General features: G+C 44.4%; 1 protein-coding gene across 2 annotated transcripts in view; it reads left to right on the top strand.

The window, feature by feature from the left end:
• Window positions 1–21,898, top strand: part of MED12 (mediator complex subunit 12) — a 34,930-nt gene that overhangs the window by 789 nt on the left and 12,243 nt on the right. For both annotated transcript variants that reach the window (XM_057372610.1, XM_057372609.1), the window contains exons 3-26: window positions 620–811; window positions 2,446–2,605; window positions 3,163–3,338; window positions 3,612–3,722; window positions 4,289–4,543; window positions 6,375–6,521; window positions 6,813–6,912; window positions 8,827–8,963; window positions 9,699–9,830; window positions 10,224–10,350; window positions 10,981–11,210; window positions 11,638–11,718; window positions 12,540–12,713; window positions 12,950–13,094; window positions 13,996–14,114; window positions 14,266–14,409; window positions 15,170–15,333; window positions 15,471–15,602; window positions 16,265–16,492; window positions 16,696–16,840; window positions 17,121–17,241; window positions 17,927–18,028; window positions 18,722–18,835; window positions 19,109–19,272. In XM_057372610.1, the coding sequence (XP_057228593.1) occupies window positions 620–811; window positions 2,446–2,605; window positions 3,163–3,338; window positions 3,612–3,722; window positions 4,289–4,543; window positions 6,375–6,521; window positions 6,813–6,912; window positions 8,827–8,963; window positions 9,699–9,830; window positions 10,224–10,350; window positions 10,981–11,210; window positions 11,638–11,718; window positions 12,540–12,713; window positions 12,950–13,094; window positions 13,996–14,114; window positions 14,266–14,409; window positions 15,170–15,333; window positions 15,471–15,602; window positions 16,265–16,492; window positions 16,696–16,840; window positions 17,121–17,241; window positions 17,927–18,028; window positions 18,722–18,835; window positions 19,109–19,272 (3,600 nt within the window). The remainder of the gene's footprint in view (window positions 1–619; window positions 812–2,445; window positions 2,606–3,162; window positions 3,339–3,611; window positions 3,723–4,288; window positions 4,544–6,374; window positions 6,522–6,812; window positions 6,913–8,826; window positions 8,964–9,698; window positions 9,831–10,223; window positions 10,351–10,980; window positions 11,211–11,637; window positions 11,719–12,539; window positions 12,714–12,949; window positions 13,095–13,995; window positions 14,115–14,265; window positions 14,410–15,169; window positions 15,334–15,470; window positions 15,603–16,264; window positions 16,493–16,695; window positions 16,841–17,120; window positions 17,242–17,926; window positions 18,029–18,721; window positions 18,836–19,108; window positions 19,273–21,898) is intronic.

Genomic DNA, 21,898 nt, shown 5'->3' with positions numbered 1-21,898 from the left:
TCCCACCTCTGAGAGAGCGGGTYCCTGTCTTTCTCATTGCATCTTAGGGGCAGGTCTGTATCTTCAATCTTCCTTAAACCAGCATGTAGGACTCCCTGTATTCTGCAATTAAAGCATAAGGCCATAATACTAGAAGGAAACTTCCTATTGGTTACATGATGGGTATGGTAAAAGAAAAGTACGATTTCTTGAAACATCTGGAAGTTCAAAAATGGGAGTTATATAACAGGCTTCAACTCCATTTTCCCAGTCTCTGAAATCAAGACGTTGACTTCCTGACAAAACAAATAGTAATGACCTGAGTTGGAAGGCARTCAATAAGCACAGGATATTTGTTTTGCTTGGCATGCTTCTGTCCGAGAAGCCTTCTGTATGGTTTGACAAGTATTTTTGAAGTGTTGTGTCCATCTCAGCTTGAGTCTCTTCTTGGTTATTGTATGAATTGCCTAGAAGCATTCATGTCTGCAAGTATAACAAAAGAGTTATTAGAAGGTTTTTTCTGTTTCAGAGGTTGATACTGGTGAGACTTATGGTAGAAATGATAAATGAAGTTTAAAGCATACTGAACAGGTCTTTGACCTCTGAAATGTAATTAATCCTCTTTTTTCTTCTTTTTCAGATCAGCTCAAATTTTAGCAGTATTATTGCAGAAAAGCTGAGRTGCAACACCCTGCCTGACACGGGGAGACGGAAACCCCAGGTCAATCAGAAAGATAACTTTTGGCTGGTGACAGCACGTTCTCAGAGTGCCATAAACAACTGGTTCACAGATCTGGCTGGAACTAAGCCTCTCACTCATCTTGCTAAGAAGGTATGTTACAGGAGAGGTGGCCTGGCAGGACAGARAATTTAATCTGTGCTTGTTTATGGAGGGTTTCTGAAGGTTCTTACTRTTTAGAGAAGTTTCTTGTCTATACATCTTGTGAAGCTTTCAGCTTGAAGAGCAGATTTAGGATTTGTGGTGCCCTGCCTGTAGTCATGCACACTTAGAGAACTGGTCTCTTGTCTGTTGTTTGGAGGTGTGTTCAGCTTTACTTTTTTGGCCTGTAAAGCAAGACTGATTTAATTTAAGGTTCGGTTGTTTTTCAGAAGAGCTGCCACTGTTGCCTTTGGTCTGTTGATTAGGACATTTCTACTGTGGGGGGGGTTTTCAAGTTCTTRAAAGTAATAGTGAGAATTACTGAAAATAATCACCTAAGTGACTTCCCAGACTTCTTGGTAGTGACAAGTTTCTGTTTTTCCACCGAGGWGAGTATGTGTGCTCTCCCTTGGTTTCAATCAGGCTATAGTATTTCTGTGCCCTGGGGTCTAAGGGTAGATGTTTTCCTTGTAGAATTCTATGGAGTATGAAAGAAGGGTCTTACTCTGGCATTTTATCAGGCCTAATAGCAAGGGAGATAACTCTCTCATGGAAGACCTATAAACAAGGAACTTGGGAATCTCATATGCATTGTGGAAAAACATAACTCCCAGTTGCGAAATGGTCTGTCACTCCTGGGGGGCAAATAAAACAATCAGATTTTCCCAGCATCTGACTCTTTATAAACTTAATCTTCTTTGCATTTTGGCTGTCAGTTTCCTGAGGTCATGGTGAAAGCTTGAACCCTTCAAGGTTTGCCCCAGTTTTTCTGCAATAAGCTCCATCACATTTCATGAACTTAGATGTGAAAGAACAGCTGTCAGTAGCCAAGTAGTCTGTCTTTGAGGTATCAGAGAGTAATTGGGAAGAATGTAGGAAACATAGCAGGTAAATGAACTGTCAGTGGTTCAGGGACTTGAAGATACCTACCAAATGGGCCGTTTTTTTGTGGGTTTTTTTTTTCTCATTCCTCTGTGAAAACACACATACTTTTGCTCTCCAGAGTATTGCATGGAAATTAGCCCCACAGCTGTACTTTTTCCTGTGATCTGTTATTACTTCCTGGTTTATAGGCTTACAGTCTGATGATTTCACTGGTATCCTCCTATGTTGTATCTTGGATTAATGAATGCCTTCCTACTGTGGTACTCGATTCCCTGTTTCTCACGGTCTTCTGTTGGGTATTTATATTACAAGACCTTTGTAGCCACTTTGTTTTATATACAAGAAGGAAAACCCTGTCTTCAGCAGATACTTTGTATTTCTGACTCAGTCCTTAGTTTGTGTCTTTCATAGTTCTTTACCTGCTCTCTGGAGGACAAGAGGTTTTGCAAGATTCAGGGTGTGGGTTTACAGTGATTTAGTTATATTTTCTGTCTTCTTTCAATTTTTTTTGTTTCTGTTTATACTGAAATGCAACTCTGGTTCTGCTTTCTGACCACAGGTGAATTTTGGCAGTAGGTTTTTTTGAGGTTGCTTTGTTTCCTTTATACCTTTTCCATGCCTGCAGTAGGTATAGCTGCTTTAGCTGCTTCAGTTCCTATGCTAAGTTCTTGGTTCAGTTCTCTCTGTCCATTCTGTTACAGGTGCCCATCTTTAGCAAGAAGGAAGAGGTCTTTGGTTATTTGGCAAAATACACTGTTCCAGTAATGAGAGCAGCATGGCTCATCAAAATGACTTGTGCCTATTAYGCTGCCATCACGGAAACAAAGGTGAAAAAGCGTCATGTCATTGATCCCTTCATTGGTAAGCACTTCTTGTGAAGCACTGGATTTGCCTGTTGCAGGTGTTTCCTTCTCAGCCTTGGTTAGTAAGAGGTAGCCTGGAAATCTATATAAACTTGTTTCCTGCTGATAAGTCCTTGGGTTCTGACRTGTGTAACTGTCTGAACAACAGGCCCACCTGTGAGTCTACACTGAAAAATAAGTCTCAGCAGCCATAAATACTTCCTGGGAGCCTGTGTCTTTTTTCTCCCTTTTAAATTTTACTGAGCTTCTCTGCTGCATAACCTGTATTTTTCTTACCATAAAAAGATTGTAAATGCTACAATTTAGTCATGACTGATTAGTTACTTCCCAAGTAAGTATGTACATTTCCTMGAGAATTTTGGTATGTTGCTCCCTGTCTATGTTTCCAATTTCATTAAGCATTACCAAATCCAACATTCTTTGTGTCCTGGCCTGTCCCAGATTGCTGTGGTCTAGGAGAGTTCCTTGGCTGTGTTCTGGTTTCTTTGGGTTTCTATCCTGGTTCTATCCTGCTCCTGTTTGCCACAGTGCTCACTACTAATCTGTTTTCTCCAGAATGGACCCAGATCATCACCAAGTACCTGTCAGAGCAGCTGCAGAAAATTGCRGAGTTCTACAGACAGCTCCCAGGGCAAGGCTGTGGTTCACCATCAGGACCAATGCCCCAAGAGGTGGAACAGGCTTTGAAGCAGTGGGACTACAATGAGAAACTGGCTATGTTCATGTTCCAGGTGAGGGACTGGCAGGGGCTGCTGGGTGGGTGTGTGGCAGTGGAGGGTGAGGGGAGTGGGTGCCAAAGGATTTATTTCTGCAAAATAYTCTCTTTCTGTGAAGAGACCACTAGGACTAGATTCAGTTTTGAGCTCAGTAATAGGGTAGCACAGAACTTGAAAACTTAACAGAGTTATTTCCGCTGTTTGAAAGCAAGCTGCTGCTGCTTTGCCTTACCTTAGTGGAGGTTATTTCAACTTTCATCCATTTGCTCTGCTTCTGTCTGTGTGCAGGATGGCATGCTGGACCGGCATGAGTTCCTGACATGGGTCCTTGAGTGCTTTGAGAAGATACGATCAGGAGAAGATGAATTTCTGAAAATGCTCCTTCCTTTGCTGCTGCGGGTGAGAAATACGCACTCAGCTTGATTTGGGAGAATGCTGACTTCTGCTTTGTCTGTCCCCTTCCTATTGCCTAAGGGGATAATGAGTTATTTTGCACCAAGAACACCAAGGAGTGTCCCTCTGAGAATCCTTAGCTCATGCAAGAATATCTTTTCAGTCCTGCTCTATTCTCTTTTATTTTTCTCCTTTACCTTGTTTCCCTACACTAGATTTGGTAATCCCTGCCTGTGTCAGAGCTGTGATGGTTGTATTCATTGTGCACCGGTACAATGAAATGGCTTTTTCCTTTCTTTCTGTTGCAACAGACTCTGGGCAAACCTATGAAGCCTTGAGAAGTCTGGGTGTGGGCACACTTTTATATGTGAAATTATTGCCAGAGAGCATTTCAAGGGTTTTCTGATGCTTAGTAGCCAGTGGGTGATCCATGAGCTAAGAAGCTCTCTGTAAAATAAAAATGGCTGCCTCCTCAAGGCAGTGTCACATAGTGTAGTACCTTGGGAAGGTCGGGGTTTTTTCTTGATTTCTTGTGACAAGGATGTTTCCCCCTCCCTCCATCTTCCCTGCAGTACTCTGGAGAGTTTGTGCAGTCTGCGTACCTGTCCAGACGTCTGGCCTACTTCTGCACCCGCAGGCTTGCAATGCAGCTGGATGGTGCTGGTGGGCACCCACCACACATCCTGTCTGCACAGACAGGCAATGCTCTTCCTTCAACTCCCACCCCTCAGCCAGCTGCAGGGAATCCTCCTCCCAGCCCTTTCAGTGATTTATTGTTGTGCCCCCAGCACCGGCCAGTGGTGTATGGGCTCAGCTGCATCCTTCAGGTAGGTTTAAGTGATGGTGATTTTGGGGTCAACARGGACAATTTCCATTATGTGCCATCACAGGAAAACCACTACAGTCTGAGTCAGCAGCTTCTTGACTACAGAAATATCAAASCATGATTATCTTTGCTGATGTGTTACAGAGCTTTTGTGTCAGAYATCCGTGCTGCAGCAATGCCCTTGACTGACTTGCATAACAAAAATGGGTTTCAAAAGAGTGTTTTGCTCTGCTCACAGGTGCCTTGCTTTACAAAAGAAGTGATCAGAAAGAAAGAAAGGGTTATTTCCCATKGYGTRTGTCAATAGCARGTTRTMTTCCWGGAAAGGAAATTAGGCCGRCARTGAAAGTGCTTTGTAATTTTGTCARCTCTTTAAAACAAACATCCCCTCATCAGAAAAGAAGTTCCCACAGAACAAAAAAAACYTCACAGCCAAACTGCACACACAAGAAACAACCCTTCCTACTTTATGGARGAATTTAATGGTTTAGGAGTGGCAGCAGGCTTTGAAAAGGAGTTACTCTAAACTTATAACCTTTATAGATGAGATTGATTAAACCTTGCATTGCAGTAAAAGGGCAAGGTTGCCAAAGCCTTATGGATAGATGTTTGATGAGCAGGTGCTAGTGTGACTCTGTGGGGTTCAGTCCTTACTGTCCTTGTGTCAGAAAGAGATAGGTGAGTTCTGTTTAGTGTGTGCATTCATTCATGACTGTGTTTTTCTCCTTCAAGAGGAGAGTGACTAGGTCAGGTGGGTTCATGCAGAAGGAGTGGAGATWGTTCCTTCCGGGGGAAAGCAGAAGGTTGCAGAGAGTACAGGATGGAGCAGGAGCTGGAGAGGAAGAGAGGACAAAGAYTGGGAGCCTGCTGCTCAAGAGAGAAACCTGAGATGGAGCCCTTACAGAATCAAGAAGCAGCCAGCCAGCTCTCAGAAAAAAAAGAGAGAGAAAATTCCTATAATACAGTTGGCTAGAAGTAAGGATCTTTCTGCAAGGTCAAGARAGGAATGTAGCGTTTTTTATAACCCCTTTGCATTCTTATTAAGTGTTAGTTTGCTTTCTGTTGAAGAAGCTTAGAGAGATTTTTTTTATATTTTCTATGTGATAAAACATACCTTTAGTATAAAAAATCTTGTGTTTGGGGAGCTTACTTTAGGGAAAATAGCTCAGARGTTTGGCTGATTTGGAATTCGAAAACAACCTGCTTAAAATGTTGACATTGGTTAATGATGGTCTGATCTTTAGTATGTCTCAGTGGAAACAGGTGCATTTSTAAGAGTGTACATAATTAACCTTTGCTGCAATGTTCTCAAGATAAGGGGATTCTTCGGTTTGAGTGTCTAAAATGTCCTTGTGAGCCAGAGGCTGTAGGGGAATATCACAGGAATTGTTCAGTGTTGTCTGTGTTTATGTGAGCATACAAGATCATAAAAGAATGAGAATGCGTATAGCATGATGTTGTTATTATTATAATCATGCTTGTGATTATTAGACAGTATGGTATCATTAGTTTGGGTCTGTTACCTCATATTTCTTCTCAGACTTTATTCTTGATGATAGCTGTAAGTCACTAATGTAAATGCTGCTTTTGGACCACAAGGGTTGGATTGTGTGTTGGAGGTGTGAGTTTGTATGATCCAAAGGGTATTTCAGAGCTTAGAAACTAAAATAAAAAACCCAGCCAAATAGTAAATAATAGAAAATATGTTGTATACAGGGTAATGAATGCCTGGGCAGTAAGATGAAGTAGTGGTTAGTTCTGCACAAAATCATGTAACTGAACTGTTTTSACCTTAATTTGCTCAATGATACTGACTTTTCTGTCTGTTGCAGAGTATAATTTTGTGTTGCCCRAGTGCCCTTGTGTGGCATTATTCCTTGACTGATAGCAGGATAAAGACTGGCTCTCCATTGGACCACCTGCCTATAGCCCCATCCAACCTGCCCATGCCAGGGGGGAATTCAGCCTTTACACAGCAGGTGAGCAGCCTTTAGAAAAGGGAGCTCTTGTGGTTTGGATAATAGCTGTATCTTAGCTCTTTCAGAATTTTCTTTTCATGTTGTGTGATAAGCGGAGCTGGAGGTGCTATCTCACTCCCAAGGAATTAAGTTGCTCCCATTCTGCTRTAAGCCAGACAATGATGTCCTTGGAAGATGGGCAGAATCTAACCTTAAGTAGAATTGCTGTCAACTTCTTGGTTTCCTGATAATTTTGTTCACAGGACTTCTAAGGCATCCTTTTGTGTGTTTACACAAATCCATTGTTTTTAGGTTCGGGCGAAGCTGCGTGAAATTGAGCARCAGATAAAGGAACGTGGCCAGGCTGTGGAGGTTCGCTGGTCATTTGACAAGTGCCAAGAAACCACAGCAGGTAACTTGCTGTAGGTTAAAGTTTCTCTCACCCTGATCCCTGTGCTACTCTCCAAAATTTCTGTCTGGCTATTCTTTTTGAGTTTTTCCTATTTGCTACTGTTTGTATTTACTATCAGCAGTAAGACATGGCTTTTTTTCTTTCCAGTGCAAAATCTTACATGGGTCTGTTTCTCCAGGTATAGGGGAGTTTATATTTCTGGAAGCTGGAAATAYGTATCRGGGAACTATACTCGTTTATGTGCCATGCCCTGATGCTTTCCCCTAAAACCTGCTGTTGGCTACAGTGAGAATGAGGATATTAAGCTAGGTGGACCCTTGCCTGACTGGTACAGCTTTCCTTGGGCAATGAGCCCAAGCAATGAGCTTGCAGAAAATTCTCATGGAATCACAGAATGGTCTGGATTGGAAAGGTCATTAAAAATCAAGTAGTCTCAATTCCCCTGCCATRGGCAGAGACACTTTTCTTCTAGACTTGCTTGCTCAGGGCCCATCCAGCCTGATCTTGAACACTTCCAGGAATGGGACATCCACAACTTCTCTGGGCAGCCTGTCCCAGTGCCTCACCACCTTCACAGGGAAGAATTTTTTCCTAACATCTATCCTCTTTAAGTTTAAAGCCATTCCTCTTTGTCCTGCCCTTGTAAAACGTTTCTCTCAGGCTTTCTTGTAAGCTGTCCTTAGTGTCAAATGTCAGAGTTTGGTCACCCTGGAGCCTTTCCTTCAGGGTGAACAATCCCAACTCTTTCAGCCTTTCCTCRTAGGACAGGTGTTCCAACATTCTGATCACCTTGGTGGCTTCCTCTGGACTTGYTCCAACAGCTCCCTGTCCTTGCTGTGCTGGGACCCCAGAGCTGAGGCAGCTCTGCTGGTGGGRTCTCACAGAGTGGAGCAGAGGGGCAGAATCTCCTCCCTCCCCTGTTGCCCACGGGGCTTTTGCTGCAGCCCAGGACACCCTTGGGGCTTTCTGGGCTGTGAGTGCACATGGCTGGGTCATGTCCATCCTCTCCTCCAGCAGCACCCCCAAATCTTTCTCTGCAGGGCTGTTCTCCATGTGTTCATCTCACATCCTGGGGTGATATTGGGGGTCACCCCAACCCAGGTGCAGCACCTTGTCCTTGGCCTTTTTGAACTCTGTGGGATTTCCATGGGCCACTGCTCGAGCTTCTTCAGGTCCCTCTGGATGTCATCCATCCTTCAGGAGTGTCAGCCAAATCACGCAGCTTGTTGTCATCTACAGACTTGCTGAGGGTGCACTTGATGTGTGTCTATGTCACCACTTGTCACTGATGTCCATTGGGACTCTCAGCCTTTGGCCACTGCCCTCCAGATGTGACTGTCCAGCCAGTTCCTTGTTCAGTGATGGGTAGGCAGTCCCTTTGTCAGAAAACCCCAGTATTTTGGTAGTAGCACCTTCCATGGAGCTGTGGATTAATAARCTGGGCCCATCTGTTTCTYCCARYGTCATTGCCTGTARCTGGAAGGASAGAAGTGAAAATAACCTGTGTTCTAGAATCCCKTGCTAATGGTCCCAAGGTCCTGAAGTCCCTTTTGATCATCTTTGAACTACACTTGCCACTTCATCCCCTCCTGTGTGGGAGACCAGTAATGGGTAATAGTCAGTGGGCTGTACCAGGCTAGGGAGTTTCTTGATTTCGTGTCTTTAACCTGGACCCCAGGAATGCATCAGACTTCCCTTAGAAAAGGGTCCATTCAGCATTTGGATAAAGGGTCCAAACCCTCTGTTCYACTTAGAAGAGAATCACCTACAGCTACAACCCATCTTTTCTTCSTTTTGGAGCTGGTCTTGATATTAGGTATAGGCCCTTCTGACCTTGGCAGCACATCWGGTGTTGTTCTAGAGTCTGYTGTACCAGGTGCCAAATACACATTTCTCTTCTCTGTTCTCTTCTAGGTTTCACTATTGGCCGTGTCTTGCATACCTTAGAAGTTCTGGACAGTCACAGCTTTGAAAGATCTGACTTCAGCAACTCTTTGGATTCCTTGTATAACAGGATATTTGGGCTGGGTCCAACCAAAGACAGTCATGAGGTGCTCTGGGATGTTGCTGCTGGGCCTGGTCTTGGATGTGGCTGTGTTCTTGTTTATATCCCAGTGTTACTGTCCTGTGTCTGCAGAGAGCTGACTAGGTAGTGGCCTTTGGCCAAGAGACATGGTCTCCATTGAAAAGGATTTCATGCAGCCTTGTTAGGAAGRTACTAAAGTGAGAAGGGGGGTTCTGTGCTCCAGAAAGTCTAACAAATACATGTAAGCTTGAGAGAATTCACTGATGAAAGACCGTCTGGATACCAGATTAGTGCTAAGGACTTACTAGCATGGTCACATTCAGGGCTGGCTGCTGATTCCTGAGAGCTCACAGTTCAGGYTCCTCTTAGTCTGGGAGGTGGTGTATTTGTGGTGTGTAGGACCATAGTGCATCCAGTACTGCATTGGTTCCTACAAGGGAGCTGCAGGACTGGCTGTTCAAATACTTTGGATGAGGGTGTTAAGAAGTTATGTTTCACTCAGTGCTGTGATGAGCACTCTATGATGTGCTGCTGGAAGGGAGATGATTTTCTGAAGSAGAGTTAGTCTGGAGATTTGTCAGGGGCTGTGGACTTCATGTTGCAAAATGGAGTCAAAGCAGGAGGGCTCTAGCTTGACATCTCCCTGTTAGGAGGAGGGGATCATAGCAGTCTTCAGCCTGTGCTCTACTAGAAGTAGACTGGCTGATTTGCTCAAATCTTCTGTTGGCTCAGGTTCTCACTGGTGCTTCCATCTCCCCAGATCTCCCCAGATGATGATGCTGTGGTGGCCTTGCTGTGCGAGTGGGCTGTCAGCTACAAACGCTCTGGGCGCCACAGGGCCATGGTCGTGGCCAAACTCCTGGAGAAACGTCAAGCAGAGATCGAGGCTGAGGTATGYCCTTATTCTTGGAAGTCTGGGAGCAGTAAAGGAGAGCTGAGGTTACCTAACTCCGATTACACCAACAGGCAAAGGCTGATCAGCACAGTGCCTCTTGTCACTGGTGCTGCTAATTATGGCATTTGCTCCATCTGACCCAATGTAGGTCATAGATGAGCCTGTGGGATGCTGCATATCCCATTTCTTGGATACATTTGAGGCCAGCTGATTGCAGTGCARAAGCRCTGACATACTTGGAGACTGAAGTAGCTTACAGAAAGCTGTGTGGTCGCTTGCCTRTAAGAGCAGAATAGAAACATTTTCTTGAAGACTTCTTTTTTGAGATTTGTATAGGATAGGAAGATTCTCCTCTGTGTCAGCAGTCAGTGCTTTTTTCTGTTTCTGCAGAGATGTGGGGACTCTGAAGTCGTGGATGAGAARGGCTCCATCTCCTCAGGCTCCCTGTCAGCAGCCAGTGCTCCTGTCTTTCAGGATGTCCTTATGCAGTTCCTTGACACTCAAGCTCCTATGCTAAGTATGTAAATAACTTGTGATCTCAGTTTCTAGCTTTCCCTCTCTTGTAAACTTTGAATTTGTGTGCAGTTCTCTTGTGTGTAGGTATTGGTTGTATCTAAATTCCCTCTCTTGCTTCCTTGCAATCGAGAGCTTACCTTGGAGAGAGGAAAAGCAACTTACCGGGCCAGCTGACAGAAAGATAATGCAGAAACACTTCTGTTAACAGAGCATTGACCAACAATTAATGAGTTTAGCTTAATTAGGAATTATTTCAGGCTGAAAGCTAGAGAGGTTTTTAACTAGTGACAGAGCTCTCTCTAGCTGTCAATGGAAGTTCTGCAGACAGGYTAAGGGGGATAGGATAACAGGTTTGAATGATGCAGGCAACTGTTTGTACACCCAGGAATAGCACTTCCAGGCTAAAGTCCCGTGCCTCTGGGCTGTGACACTTGAGAGCTTTTGACTTACTGACTAATTTTTGAAACTGGACTTTCTGCTTTTAGTCCCTACTGTAATGTCAGAAGTGTGTATCAGTCGCTGTATTGACATCTCAGGAAATGCTTTCCTTGCCCTAGATTAGGTGGCTGCTGTTGTTTATAGTGGTGCAGAACTACTCTGATAGCCCTGACAGACTGTGTTGTCCTTTCAGCTGATCCTGGAAAGGAAAATGAGAAGGTGGAGTTCTTTAACCTGGTGYTGCTGTTCTGTGAGCTAATCCGACACGATGTCTTCTCTCACAACATCTACATGTGCACACTCATCTCCCGGGGTGATCTTGCCATGGATTCTCATGGGCCTCGCCCTCCCTCACCCTTCGATGACCCTGCTGAGGAGCATGACAGGAAGGAGACAGAGGGAAGCAGTGGCATCAAGCTGGAGGTGAGAGCACGAGCACCATAGCCCTCCTGTACATCTGTGTGTTGTAGTTGCCTTTTTTTACCAGCTTAGCAACCTCCTTGTTATTATCTGCTGGAGGATGTAGCACTGACTCCTGCTCTTCCTTYCCCCAACCTATTTCCTTAGTATTTCAGTTTAAGGTTGTTCTAAGTGACTGAAAGGACCTGCAGGTTGTAAAATGGTAGATAGAAAAATCTTGCTTGGCTTGAAACRGGGCAGCATATCATGAGGTGCTGTGTGAGGCCTGACCACGATGTTTGAGGTGTATCAGGCTCCAGCTTGCCTGGCACTATGGATGTGGTGGCATATTGCTGTCWCTGCCCAACATAGACATCAATGATGTTGTCAACAAACACTCTCTTGTTCCCTGATGGATCACTGAGAGTAAAGCTGCTCTGTCTTTTCCCAGGACACAGGTCTTTCAGAGCCTATGGACATTGACCATAACCCCAGCATGCTGTTTGATGACATGGAAAAGACAGACTTTTCGGTATGTTCCATCATTTCCTACCTGATACTCAGTAAGTAGGGTCAGTGTGTTGTGGTGGGCCCAGGAGCAGCATGTGCATCTCGGCTGGAAGTGGCTGGGTTGTAAGGCAGTTGGCACTGTGAAAGGTCCGTGTAACCTATTTATGTAGGTTGGTGTTCATCAGAGTAGAGTGAGTGCCAGTTATTTGTGTGATCTCTATGCTCTGGCTACTGTCAGCCCAGGGTTTKAGCAGGGTTGGAAGTGGCTGTGAAATAACTGATCATGATGGCCCAAGTTTGAGAGTGATGAGTTGCAGAGGTTTTTTTGATCCTGGGAGAAAACTGGTCTGCTTTCATCCTCCTCTGTGGCCTTCAGTACTTCTTGAGGTTTACAGTTCCTCATATTTGTGGGCATAGTTCATGGTAGCAGAACACTTGAAAGTACTTAGTAACTAAATTAACTTGTAATGCTTGAAAATTCCAAGTACTTACATTTATGCAGCCATTTATGACCTTTCAAGGTACATGTCAGGCACGTGTGATGTAAAGCTATATGCTTTCCAAGAACCCTCACTTTTTCTGTGGAAGGAGTTGTTTCCAAAATTTTAAGCCATGAATTTATTACTGTTGTGTTTAACTCAGTATACAACATGGACCAGAAGGAGAAATGGGAATAGTCTCTTAGCACATTGCCTTGGTTGTTGCCGTAAGAACTGGATGTTTCTCCAACCCTCCCTTTCCCTGCTCTTTTTTAGACCTGAGCAGATGTGCTTTCCTTCAGCAGTCTTTACTGTTCCCTGTGCATATGTTTTAACTACATTTTCTTGTTCTTATGTCTCCCAGATGTTTTCTCCACCAATGCATTGTGAATCTAAAGCCAGCCCTTCCCCTGAAAAGCCAGATCCTGAAAAGGAAGCAAAAGCTCTGCTGAAGGATAAGTCTGTGGAAGGAATGCTAGCATCCCTGTATGACCAGCCTCGGCACATCCAGTATGCAACACACTTCCCTATTCCTCAGGTACRAGATCTGCTCATAGCTGCACCCCTGTTGCTGCCTTGTGCACTGGTTATGAGGCTGCTGTGTCTCCCTGCTGCATAAGGAGCTCTCCTGCTTTTCTGGATGGCTCCTTGCTTACTCTCAGAGAAGCTTCTGAGATGAAGCTTTCCTTTTTCTTTCAGAGATCCAGATGTGAAACAAGATTAAAGCATTCAGCCTTGTAGTTGCTAATGCAGTTGTCTCTTTCGGTTCCCCAGGAGGAGTCATGCAGTCATGAGTGTAACCAAAGGCTGGTRGTTCTTTTTGGGGTTGGAAAACAACGGGACGATGCTCGACATACAATCAAGAAAATAACCAAAGACATTCTAAAAGTCTTAAATAGAAAGAGTACTGCAGAGACAGGTTAGTAGAGCTTGAATCACTCCTTTCTGAAGTAAGAGCATCTTTCCAGTTGTGTGATTCCCTTGTCTGGAGTCTCACAGTGAAGATGTTATATAATCTGCAATGTCTGATAAGAGGTACTAGTGAATGAGAGTCTGGAATGGTGCTCTGTTTTCAAAGAGATTAACGAGCAAGTAAGRCATTTGGTTCCTGTTGACAGTATCTGTTTCATTGCACTTGTCTTCAGAATGGAATTGAGTTCAGACTGAGACCCTGGCTTTTCAGATTTAATTTTATTTATTCTTGTATTTAGATCTTTGCCCAAGAAGCAAAAAATACTTTGCAGTGCATATTTGGCACACTTCACTAAATGTCTCGTGCTGTTACATTTCAGGCACATGCTAAATGCAGAGGATAGRAAGTTTGGGTAGCTGGGTTAAAGTYAACAGAAAGCCTCTGATGTTCAGCTGCTGAGAATTCTGGCTACAATTTTTCTTTCTTAGTCTGATACCTGAAAGGCAACTTGAAATGTGGTAGAAAGATGATGCTTTAAAAGRTGGAGTGCTCTGAAACTTTTGTGGCTGAGTATCTCCAGTCAAGAATGCCTGTTCTCATCAGGGAATAGACATATCTCTAAATCAGGACAGAAGGGTACTCCAAAGAGTACTTTCACTGGGGGTAAGCTAGATGTTAGCTGTACTGTCATTCTTAGGTTATGGATTCTTTCCTCAACAGGTTKKTTTTTTTTTTTTTYAATTCATGGTGGTTCTTMTCAACTTAATGTCTAAGATTCMGGCCTTTTGCCTATGCTGCATGATAGGCTGATCTTGCTGAGGGACTGGCAGAAGCTGATGGCTGATGTTTAATCCTCTGGTGAGGAAAGTAGCCTAATACTGTTTTCTGATTTTTCCAACTTTGGTAGGTGGAGAGGAAGGCCAGAAGAGGAAAAAGAGCAAGCCAGAAGCATTCCCAACAGCTGAAGATATCTTTGCAAAGTTCCAGCACCTTTCTCACTTTGATCAGCACCAAGTCACATCTCAGGTATGAAATTTTCAGGAGTGCTATCCTTCTTGGGCCCTGTCTGTGTTTCTTTGTGTTACTGAGACCCACCTCCTAGAGGGAAAAAATGAGATGAGCCTGCTGAGGGACCTCTGGAACAGAGATAGTACTGTTTGTTGTCTCGCACTTGCAGGTATCTCGTAATGTCTTGGAACAGATCACCAGCTTTGCTTTGGGAATGTCATACCACCTGCCTCTGGTACAGCATGTGCAGTTCATATTTGACTTGATGGAGTATTCACTCAATATCAGTGGTCTTATCGACTTTGCCATCCAGGTAAGGGCAGTGTGCTCAGGTGTTTCCTGGGGAGGGATTCATCCACCTGACAGGCAGCAGATTTGTGTTGTGATAGTTGTCGTGCTGTGGTCATCATTGGTGACCCATGACCTGTGTCATGGAGATGGTCAGGTTAGATGGTCACTGTGATGCTTCTGGGCTGCAGCTGTAAGGAATAGGTTGTTTGTGGCAGATAATCATGTGTGTTCTGTTCTGAGGATTATTCTTCCAAAGGCTTTGGGCTTGTCTCCAGAGAACTTGCATTTCATCTCTATCCCTGGTTRCAGCAGGGCCTTGTTCTGAGCAAGAAGGGGATTGCCTGTCCCTGGCATCCTTCCCACCTCGCTCCCTGGAAAATTCCTTGGCACATGGCAGCTCAAGCTGCCTTCTGGATTCTGTAAAATCCTGTTGCTGTTTCTGCAGTCTGTACCAGGTGTCTCTTGAAGCCTAGCTGAAGGAATTGTGGCTGTTAGCCTGGAAAGGATATCAGAGTGAGATTTATGCAGGATAGAACTACCAAACAAGCTGCTTGATACTGCCTGTGGCCATATCCCAATCAGCCTCTGATACCCAAGCCCTGACAGCCCCTTGTACTGCCTGAAACTGTACTAACTGTTCTGGGGTACATCCCTAAGCAGAAAGTGCCTGKCAGTGCCTTTCCTGGCAGGTCCTATAGGCTGTTGGTTTGGTRTGCCTCCTCCCTTTCTGACCATACCTTACCCCTGTGGCTGTTGAAGGGTTTTTCTGTCATTGGGTGCAGTTGCTGAATGAACTGAGCGTGGTGGAGGCAGAACTGCTGTTGAAATCCTCCGACCTTGTTGGCAGCTATACCACCAGCTTGTGCCTGTGCATCGTGGCTGTGCTGCGGCACTACCACTCCTGCCTTATACTGAACCAGGACCAGATGGCTCAGGTCTTTGAAGGGTAAGGGCATCTTCCCCTCACTCTGTGTCAGAAAGCATATTTTGGGGATTCTTAAGGGGCAGGGACATCTGTGTCCTTCCTAAAAGGCAGATAATTGATACCTGAGGGTTCAGCTCACTTTTTTTGTCTCTCTACAGTCTGTGTGGGGTAGTGAAACATGGCATGAACCGCTCRGATGGCTCCTCAGCAGAGCGCTGTATCCTGGCCTATCTCTATGACCTGTATACCTCCTGCAGTCACCTCAAGAGTAAATTTGGGGAGCTCTTCAGGTGAGTCTGATGCAGCTGAGACGCAGTGGGTACTGCCTGCTGTAGTACCTTGACTTAAACATTGCTTTTGATCTTGCTTGATGGGATTGCCCGAGATCCTCTCAATGACTCAGTGGATAATCTTGACTCTTAAATCATCATCTTTTGGTAAATTGCCTTCACTAGTCCTTTGCACCTCCACTGGTGTGTACCTACCCCATTCCTGGAGGACAGATGTAGCCAGTTTCGTTCTTGTTAAGCTGATGACTGAGCAGTTCATCTTAAAGGTGGTTCTCCAGAACCTTCTCTGAGGGCACCCACGTCAGAAGAACTCCAAAAAAGCATGTAGAGGATTTAGGTCCAAAGGAGTGTGAGTGGATAAATTAACAGAGGTTTGGAATGATTTACCTATAAGGAACTGAATCTCCTCCCCACAGAAGTGGAGTACTGATAGAAATTTTGTAAAGTTCTGGCTGGTATGAAAAATAAACTGAATGTTCAACATGTCTTTGAACGCAAACACAGAAAGGAATGAATAGAAAATAACAAATGGGAGTCTTTATTGGTACACAGTGATCTTGAGTTTCAACATGTTTTTGCCAAGAGAAGGTTTGTCTTTGCTCACCAGAGATCAGTGGCCACTTAGTTTTTTGTGTACCTAATCTCTTCTCTGTCTTGTTTAGTGACTTCTGCTCCAAGGTGAAAAACACAATTTATTGCAATGTTGAGCCATCTGACTCCAACATGCTGTGGGAACCAGAGTTCATGATTGACACTATTGAAAATCCTTCTGCACATAACTTTACATACACCAACCTGGGCAAGAGCCTGAATGAAAACCCAGCCAACCGCTACAGYTTCGTCTGTAATGCCCTAATGCACGTGTGTGTGGGACACCACGATCCAGACAGGTGAGAGGCAGAGCTTTCATGGTTCTACTGAGAAAGTAAATTTTTTAGGTGAGGGTAAAGAAGCCAGTAGCCATATATTGGCTGTCTTGGGATATGAAGAAAGAAGAGCCAAGGCTGGGGTCCCTTAGAAAATCGCTGACCTGATGGCATGCATGAGTGGCAAAGCTGACCCTCTGCTTTTTTTTTCATTATTTATTTAACAGGGTGAACGACATTGCTATCCTGTGTGCTGAGCTAACTGGCTACTGCAAGTCTCTAAGTGCCGAGTGGCTGGGTGTGCTCAAAGCTTTGTGCTGTTCCTCCAATAATGGGACCTGTGGCTTCAATGATCTCCTCTGCAATGTTGATGCAAGTGCAAACATTCAAAAGGGGAAAAGGAATTGAAGCAGGAGTGGAGGGATCCCTTGGGAGAAGGCAAAAGTGAACAAGGGATGGAGGCTTTGTCTTCTGAGGGCAGGGAAAAAGCTTTGAATAGTGGGGGCTGCCGTTGGTGTTTGCTGCAGCCTGGGCAGACCGTGGGCATTGACCAGGGGTTATGGGCCCTTCTGCCCCCCAGCTTCTAGGAATTGCTGACAGAGGGAATGAGGTAGAGGYGGTTTGGATCACTGGCTGATCTCCTCTCTTTCAGGTCAGTGACTTATCTTTCCATGATTCCTTGGCCACCTTTGTTGCCATTCTCATTGCCCGGCAGTGCTTGCTGCTGGAGGACCTGATTCGTTGTGCTGCTATCCCCTCACTCCTCAATGCTGGTAAGTGCATCCCTGCACAAACCTGTCTGAGTCTCACTTCTGGCCCAAAGGTCTGTGCTTAATGGATACTTGGTGAACCCCACAGTTAGGAAACATGCCTTCAATACTTCTCTTATAKGCAATAACTGAATGTGATACTTTAGAGAAATTCTGACCTTTTGATTTCTACGAAAAACTGGTTGTGCTAAGGTTTTTCACTGCCCTGCTCTCTCAAGCTTGTGTGCAAGCTGAAATAAGCATGGAGAGGTGTTCCTAGTCTTGCTTTGTGACTAGTGTACTTAGGTCTGAACTCCAGCAAGACACCTCCCACTGATAATGCTGTTCAGCTTAGCATTTTGGCTAGAGCAGCCAGCTGACCACTGGGCCTACAGCACCTGTGCCACTGCCTTATTCTGCCACCAGCCTTCCTATCTCTGCTCTGGGGATTGCAGCATCCAGACTCTTGACAGGGTGAAGTTGGAAAGATGGAGCCAGCAGAATGCAGTGCATGCCACTGGGGATAATCCTGATGGATTCACTTGCTTGCATGTTAATTGCTGCACATGCTCCATATTTGTAAACACAATAAGGCTGCCGCAGCTTCTCGGCTGGTTGCTCCAGGGCAGTGCACTGTGAATAGCTTTTGGAYTGAGAGTCAGCTCTCCTGGTGCTTAAGAAATCTCAGTTGTCTGTTTTCTTTACATAGCCTGCAGTGAACAGGACTCAGAACCAGGAGCACGTCTGACCTGCCGGATTTTACTCCATCTGTTTAAGACTCCACAGCTGAACCCATGCCAGCAAGAYGGCAGTAAGTGAATGAACCTAGAGCCTTTCTTTATTGTGAAAGTAGTGAGGCTCTTGCACCCCAAGAGGAGAGATACAGGACCTTATGGTTAGAGATCATAACGTRCTTGCTTTGAATAAAGCAGGCAGAGCCCAAAGAACAGTACCCTTCCATTTATGTCACTCCATGGTAGCCAGGCATTGGGGAGATGGTTCTTGGAGGCAGGAAACCAGCCAGTAGAGGTGGCCTTGCTGTCATTAAGCYATTAGAGTAATGATCACTTCTTCTTTTATGTCTTGAGCTTTGTATAGCCTCTTAACTTGGTGCCAGAAGCTGCTGTTTTACAGCACTCCTTTTTTGTGTGATGATGGAAACATTCCAGGAAGCTCTGTTCTTGGCTTCTCACCAGTATCCTGATAGCTCAGATTTCTAAATCCAGCCTGTATTCTAGGTCTAGGGTACTGTTGGAGCTTGGAGTTCATGACACAGGCGCTGCACCCCATTTGGATTTCATGGTTCAGTTGTCACAATGTGATTGGCACTATGCTTCTTGAAACTTAATTAAATGGACCCCATGTTACAGTTRGGAAAGGAACTGGCCTCAAGATTCTCTGAGCTGAATTTTATGGTACTAGCTGGCACATAATTCAGGCAGCTCTGGAGCCCATGCCTTTCTGTCTTGTTGAGTATTGCCTTTCCCCTTTGTCCTCTTTACAGACAAACCCACTGTGGGAATCCGCTCTTCCTGTGACCGTCACTTGCTGGCAGCTTCCCAGAATCGTATTGTGGATGGAGCAGTCTTTGCAGTGCTGAAGGCTGTCTTTGTTCTGGGTGTGTACCTGCGTTAGCCTGAACTTCTAAGCATGTTTTTTAGGRGAGTGGGAGAAAGCCACTATATTATATGTGTTGGCTGTACAGAAGGCCAGAAGAGATCTGTTCTGATATGAATATGTGGCTTGTCTGTAGCTGTAAACATGCTTTGAGTCTTGTGGCTGCAGAGAGGTCACTGATCCCAAGGAGAGTTCACAAAATCTCAAGATGTTTTTTGGCTCTGGCTTTGTGGTTAGAGTTTTTGATTATGTGACACTTGTGCTTTGCTTTTAGGAGATGCAGAACTAAAAGGCTCTGGCTTTTCCCACCCTGGAGGCGTTGATGATCTCATGGATGATGAGCTGGGCACTAGGAAGGCTGGTGGTCGGGTAGTAACTGTTGAAACAGCTAGCTTGGATATTTATGCCAAGTATGTACTGAGGAGTATATGTCAACAGGTGAGTCTGTCTCATCTCTGGGTTTGTCCTTATCCCTTCTGCAGACAGATRTATCCCATATGCCTTTCTTCATGTTAGGTTTGGCAGGTATTTCTTTGACAGATTAGTGAAGAGCCTGCAGTGTTTGTGTCGGTACTGAGGATTGCTCATCATTAGCAAAACACAGAGACAAACGGTGCTCAAGAATTAGGTGTTGCAGTATGCAGGGACTGCATCCCTTTTCCTTTGGCAACAGCACAGGGCTCATGTCCAAGGAGGGGAGTGCTGGGAGTGGTATGCTGAGATGTGTGCTGGAGGCAAAGATCAGCATGAGAAAGGCAGACAGTTTGTTGAAATGATAAATGGTGGCTTTCAGAATGCAGCTTAAGTGTTGCTTGCAGCTAGGCTGTTAATTTATCCCTGGGCTTTGCAGTGCCCTGTTTAGTTAATTAAAACAACAACAGCAGAAGCCTTTTGCTTAGCCTAATCTGACAGCACCAGTATTTCTATTCCTTTGTGGAATATTGACAATTGAGGAGCTGAAACCTGGCTAATACAGTTGCAGAGTGGAATGGCTGTTACCAASCTGTATGAAAATGGATGTTGAAGGGTGTCCTTAGCCTTGGTTGTAAGTTTATTCTCTCATCAGGAAAGATGTGGTGTTACAATCTGAAAACTGTGTTTTATATTACTAATGTGTAAACCCAACATTAGTGCTGTATTGTCCTCATGCTATTGTTTATTAATTTGCTCACTCCATAGCAGTGTTACCAGCCTACCAAAAAATAATAGGAACTGTCTGTTTTAAGGTACAAATTCAACATTCTTGATCTTACTGAAACCTGACTGTAGCATTTACAGAAACAGATATTCCCTTGCTGATCAAAGTCTATAGGAAGGACTCAAAGTAAGTAAAAAGTGTTTGTGTCCAGCAGCGAGTAGCAGTGTCAGGTATATCACTGCTCATACTAGCAGCACTGGTTATGTAGGAGTGAGCATTCCAACAGACACCTGTGAGTTACCAAATTGTGCCAGAGCTCCTGCAGGGTTCCTACAGCTGCAAAGGGCTGGTGAAATGCTGTGTTTAATATTAACACCTCCAGTGTGAGCAGTGGACACTGCAGAGCTTGCACTACCACTGCCTCAAATGGTAGATTGGGATTTCTCAGTCTCAAGTTCAAGTCTCTATTATAAAATAGACTTAATTGGGAAGGGATGGAGAAAAGGAGCGGATTAGAATTTATTTAAAGGTTTCTTGATAGACTTACAGAATGGTTTGGGTTGGAAGGGACCTTAAAGATCATGGGCAGGAACTATACTTCACTATACTATCTCACTTGGCTTTAAACAGTCCCAGGGATTGGGCATCCACAGGTTCTCTGGGCTACCTGTTCTAGTGCCCACCTCTYGAGCCTTTCCAGGTCCCTCTGCATGACATCCCTCCAGCATGTATTTCTTACCTGTTACAGCAATGAAGTAGATTGGAGATGAAGTCTGAGTTCTTGCAGGAAGCTGAGCAAGTGATGAAACGAGTCTTCCCAAGGATATGTGTATTACCTAGGCAAGGAAGAGAAGATTATAATCAAGAGGTTATGATGTGGCAACACTGACAGGGGGAAATGCAATAGGTATTGGAGAAGTCACCAGATCACAYGTATTGGCAAAGTGCAAACTACATCTGATATGAAGAAGATGATCTAGGCTGTGGTTTCACAAGGATTTTGAACCAGAATTTTAACCTTTCTGATCTTTGTGCTTCAGTGTTTAGAGTGCTGTCCACTGCTGAAGGGGCTTTCCAGCTTTTTAGGCTTACCAGCAGCACCTGTGCMTAATGAGCTGGATCCTCATTTCTTCTTTTGTTGTCACTTCTCAGTGGAACAATTCTCTGATCAAGCTTGCTCTGCAGATGCAGAAGTGCTTATATAGCAGTCCTCTGTTGATTTTAATTGAATGAATTTGCCTAATTTTAAATATGAAAAATTTCTGCTCTAACAAATGCTGCAGGATAACTGTAAATTGAGTGAARTATCTACCTCAAGTTTGGAAACTGCTGCCCTTATTATTATCATGCATTTAGGGAGCCTCARCTGAAATTGAGAGGCTGACAATGACAGTTTTCTGTCTACCTTCTCATGATATGTGACTTTATAAATGGCTTCCATACAGTCAGTTATTTTCCTTTCCAGAGTTTGAAAAGTAAAGTAATTGGGTTTTACTAAGTAAGGGAGTGTGTTTTCCATCACTGTTTGAGAATTAAGGGGTGTGCTTTTCCCCACAACRTGTTCTGGTTTAGTGCTAGCTGCAACGCTGAGTTGCCTGATTTAGGACAGCTCCAGAGCTTTGTTGTGCTGCAAATAGACCGAACAATTTTAARTGATCCCTTCTGATCTTCTGAGCCCAAGTGGCAGTGTTGATAGAGCCTGGGCATGGTAGTGACTGTGTACTGCTAAATCACACCAATATTTGCTCAAAAGAAAGAGCAACTACTGTGTTCCGTTACTGCTGACTTGTCAAAGTTTGTTTCCTCTGTTCTGATTGCGGTGCTGTGCCTGACGCCTGCTGAATCAGGATAGTACAGTTCATGAAGAGAAATGATTATCAGGCATAACTGCATACTAATAAGGCTTTTATGATTTTGGTGTGTTCC

The sequence above is a fragment of the Malurus melanocephalus genome, unplaced genomic scaffold, assembly GCF_030028575.1.
Source record: "Malurus melanocephalus ecotype Western Australia unplaced genomic scaffold, MMel_1.1 scaffold_174, whole genome shotgun sequence".
NCBI classification, from domain to species: domain Eukaryota; kingdom Metazoa; phylum Chordata; class Aves; order Passeriformes; family Maluridae; genus Malurus; species Malurus melanocephalus.
The sequence above is the reverse complement of the archived record's forward strand: the minus strand, read 5'-3'. Positions and strand labels throughout refer to the sequence as shown.